This window comes from Diaphorina citri, unplaced genomic scaffold (genome assembly GCF_000475195.1).
Source record: "Diaphorina citri unplaced genomic scaffold, Diaci psyllid genome assembly version 1.1 scaffold466, whole genome shotgun sequence".
NCBI classification, from domain to species: domain Eukaryota; kingdom Metazoa; phylum Arthropoda; class Insecta; order Hemiptera; family Psyllidae; genus Diaphorina; species Diaphorina citri.
In genome coordinates, this window is record NW_007377901.1 from 189,575 (window position 1) to 193,313 (window position 3,739).

Consider the following 3,739-nt stretch of genomic DNA (forward strand, 5'->3'; position numbering starts at 1 on the left):
ATGTTGCAAGAGCGGAAGACAACTCCAACGTCAGAAAAGCGATATCCCTGACATACAACGAACCGAGAGCAGTTGGAACCAAGAAATATGTGGGAAGACAGCGGTGCATAATCCACTCCATCAACCCTGGACGAGAAATAAACTGGCAGTCCATCGCCACAATTAGAAACGAATGGTCAACGAAGCTAAGGACCCTCCCGGTCTGTGACAGCTGTGGAGTAGTGAGTGTACTTTGTAGTCCAAGTTTACAATTCTATCTTTTAGTCCAAGCTAGAAGAATTGCAAACCACATTTTTACTATTCCCTAACAACATTTTAGGTTGGCCTAACGTTGGCGTTACGTTATAAAGGCCAATCATCGATGTTGATGTTAGGGTTCCGTCTATTCCCCATAAACCAGCTCATTTTTCTCCATCGAGTACGTCAGATTTTCATAGTTGAGTACCATAGGAGTGATAGTGCCTGTAGGTACTAAACCATTGGAGTGATAGTGCCTGTAGGTAGGTACTAAACCATAGGAGTGATAGTGCCTGTAGGTACTAAACCATTGGAGTGATAGTGCCTGTAGGTACTAAATCATAGGAGTGATAGTGCCTGTAGGTACTAAATCATAGGAGTGATAGTGCCTGTATGTACTAAACCATTGGAGTGATAGTGCCTGTAGGTACTAAACCATTGGAGTGATAGTGCCTGTAGGTACTAAACCATTGGAGTGATAGTGCCTGTATGTACTAAACCATAGGAAAAAGAGGATTAACGAGCTTCAGAAAAGGAAAATACAAGTCATCTTGGACCTTTTAATCCGTTTATTTTTGAGTTGTTTCTACTTTTCTACTCATAGGCGGCGATAGGGGGGGGGCTTGGGGGGGTTTACATCTTTGAAGGCGGTTTCCATGGCCCATAACGTGTGGAGTCTCATACAGTTTGAAACATTGGCGTAGGCGTGAGTTCCTGTGAAGAGAGAAAATATCATGACTAAAATAAGTGATGATTTTTTACACCAAGCTTCTTTTTAACGTTGCTTGTAGTACCTATACTTAGTTTTGGTTTTGGTAAATCCTCGAAAATTATTGTATATTTTAGAGAAAACCCTGCTCATAAAGAGGAGTGGTCTGCTAATGACAATAATAATGGCCCTAAACGCCTATACCAAAAACTAGACAACCTTCTTCTTTTACTAAGTCTTTTCCAACTCAAGTGGAGTTAACGCAACATTTCGTGTTTGTGTTTTCCAAGCTGCTCGGTTCTAGGAGACGTTCCCTCGGTTCAAATCAAAAACTAGATTACTAGACACCTAGACAGTACCTACTCACCCAAATACTCAAACCTATGATCAGCCAGAGTGTTCAGCTTGACGATATTCATCACATAGAGGTACCAATCATTGATACTATGCAAGATGGATCTGCCGGTCTGTCGGTAATACTCGTAATTTTCCGGCCTTTTCTCCGAAGTATAATTGTGCTTGTCCGCAAGCGAATAGGTCCTCTTCTTGGCATTTAATATGATGGCTGAAATGAGAATGGCATTTTTTATTTGGAGCTTCTATATGTTACTAAAGCCGCAATTACAGTACAATCAAGCAACGGTATAGTATGTTCTGCTGGCTGCTGTGGATCATTTATCAAGGCAACATGTATAACATGCTCCAAGACCATATGCATCCAATGTAAAATGCTTAATGCATGCTGCATGTTGCCTCAGTAATTCAACTCCAAGACAAGATTGAATGATGGAACATGTTGAACACGCCTACCAAATTTCATCAAAATTGAACGAATAGTTTGGATGGTTGGATCAAACAGACAAGCTTAACTCAAAATCGTTTAAAACTGAGAACTCCCTTCGTTCAATCTTCACTTACCTCCAAGTTTGAGCACAAAGTATCTGACGAAATCCTCATCAATATTGCCTTTAGACAACATCATACATCGTACAGTCTCATTGCAAATGTCTAGGTCAGGATGGGAATGTAACTTGAACTTGTATTCGTATGAGGCCTCCTCGATGACCCTGGTGTAGTTGCCCGACACAATCAGAGTACTATCCCAGTAGATGTATAGGATGAGCAATGTATGCAGTGGAATGAGATAGTCGTAGGGGAGCATGTCTTGAATTTGACGACTTTTGGGTTGTTATGGAATCATGTTCTGGAAAATTTGGGGTGTTAGAAACAGCAGTAGTGTACGAATAGGGGAGCATGTCTTGAATTTGACGACTTTTGGGTTGTTATGGAATCATGTTCTGGAAATTTTGGGATGTTAGAGAAACAGCAGTAGTGTACGAAATGGGCAAAAATATTTGTAAGAAGATTGATTAGAGGACCCTGTCTAATGCTCGTACCTACTTCGACAGTCCAAAATAAAGAGAAAGACTAGTCCAACTAAGAAATAAGCCTAGTTTTCACTTCAGTTTTGCTGACTGTTGTGGCAAGTCAGGATGGGAATGTAACTTGAACTTGTATTCGTATGAGGCCTCCTCGATGACCCTAGTGTAGTTGCCCGACACAATCAGAGTACTATCCCAGTAGATGTATAGGATGAGCAATGTATGCAGTGGAATGAGATAGTCGTAGGAGAGCATGTCTTGAATTTGACGACTTTTGGGTTGTTATGGAATCATGTTCTGGAAAATTTGGGGTGTTAGAAACAGCATTAGTGTACGAAATGGGCAAAAATATTTGTAAGAGGATTAGATCCCGTCTAATGTTCGTACCTACTTCGACAGTCCAAAATAAAGAGAAAGACTAGTCCAACTAAGAAATAAGCCTAGTTTTCACTTCAGGGCACCACTCCCACACAAGAGGGAGGGAAGGCAGACACCAAGAAACTAAAGGATTTTTATCAGTTGTCTTTCACCATACAACAGACGACAGATAATAAAATAATTGTTAATATTATTACAAATAAAACCATCTTCAGTTTTCACAATCGCCCGTTCTTAAACTTTATTGTACAAATAAACACTAAAAAAATATCTAACAATCTCAACAATGAAATATAAAAACTGAGCTTTTTGTAAACTGTTCAAAAAAGGTTTTTTAACGATAAAATTATGTACTTTTTGTTGCTCTTCTTCGAAATAAAACTTTGTTTAAAAAATAATGTAGTTACATAAAAAACTTAAAATTACATAATTATGCTTCCGGGATGTTTTTTTTTTTTTTTTTCAACAAACTTTGTTTCTGGAGTCTGAGATAATAATTTTCGTTGTCAAAAATGGGGAAATTACGTAAAAAAATGGGTCTGGAATTTTTTCAAGCCAAAGCAGCCTCTTTGTCCTGAAAGAGAAAGACAGTGATATTTACCATTATTTTGGGCTATCCAAATACCAAATGGGAGATGGGAAAGCTTATATTTTGCACTTGACTGAACCACACGCACTGATGTTTGTTGTTTTCTTTGAAACACCTGATGGTTTTTGTTATTGATTTCAGTGATGATTAAAAAAATCTGGTGTGAACATCACACGACTTTCCTTATCCTATTGAATGGTGCTTATTTGGGTGTTCTGTTGTAACATTTACAATTACCATTATTTTGGGCTATCCAAATACCAAATGGGAGATGAGATAGGAAAGCTTATATTTTGCACTTGACTGAAGTCTGAACCACACGCACTGATGTTTGTTGTTTTCATTGAAACACCTGATGGTTTTTGTTATTGATTTCAGTGATGATTAGAAATTAAGACCGGAGGTCTGAAGGAAAACATTAGCTTGTTAACGTCATCACTTGTT

General features: G+C 38.6%; 1 protein-coding gene across 1 annotated transcript; it reads right to left on the reverse strand.

Annotated features, from left to right (window-relative positions):
• Nucleotides 1–835: 835 nt before the first annotated feature.
• On the reverse strand, nucleotides 836–3,409 carry LOC103509094. The gene is made up of 4 exons (XM_008473682.3): nucleotides 3,308–3,409; nucleotides 1,865–2,150; nucleotides 1,314–1,511; nucleotides 836–951 (listed from the first exon to the last, which is right to left on the reverse strand). Exons 2-4 carry the CDS (start codon nucleotides 2,106–2,108, stop codon nucleotides 836–838), a joined length of 558 nt encoding a protein of 185 aa, XP_008471904.1. The 5' UTR covers nucleotides 2,109–2,150; nucleotides 3,308–3,409.
• Between the last annotated feature and the right edge of the window lie 330 nt (nucleotides 3,410–3,739).

What these genes read in the sequence shown, in the direction of transcription:
- LOC103509094 (XM_008473682.3), bottom strand. Translation starts at nt 2,108, where the DNA reads ATGCTCCCCTACGACTATCTCATTCCACTGCATACATTGCTCATCCTA. An exon ending in CTTTGTGCTCAAACTTGGAG is followed by an intron (nt 1,512 to 1,864) that starts GTAAGTGAAGAT and finishes TTCTCATTTCAG; the next exon opens with CCATCATATTAAATGCCAAG. An exon ending in TCATAGGTTTGAGTATTTGG is followed by an intron (nt 952 to 1,313) that starts GTGAGTAGGTAC and finishes CTCTCTTCACAG; the next exon opens with GAACTCACGCCTACGCCAAT.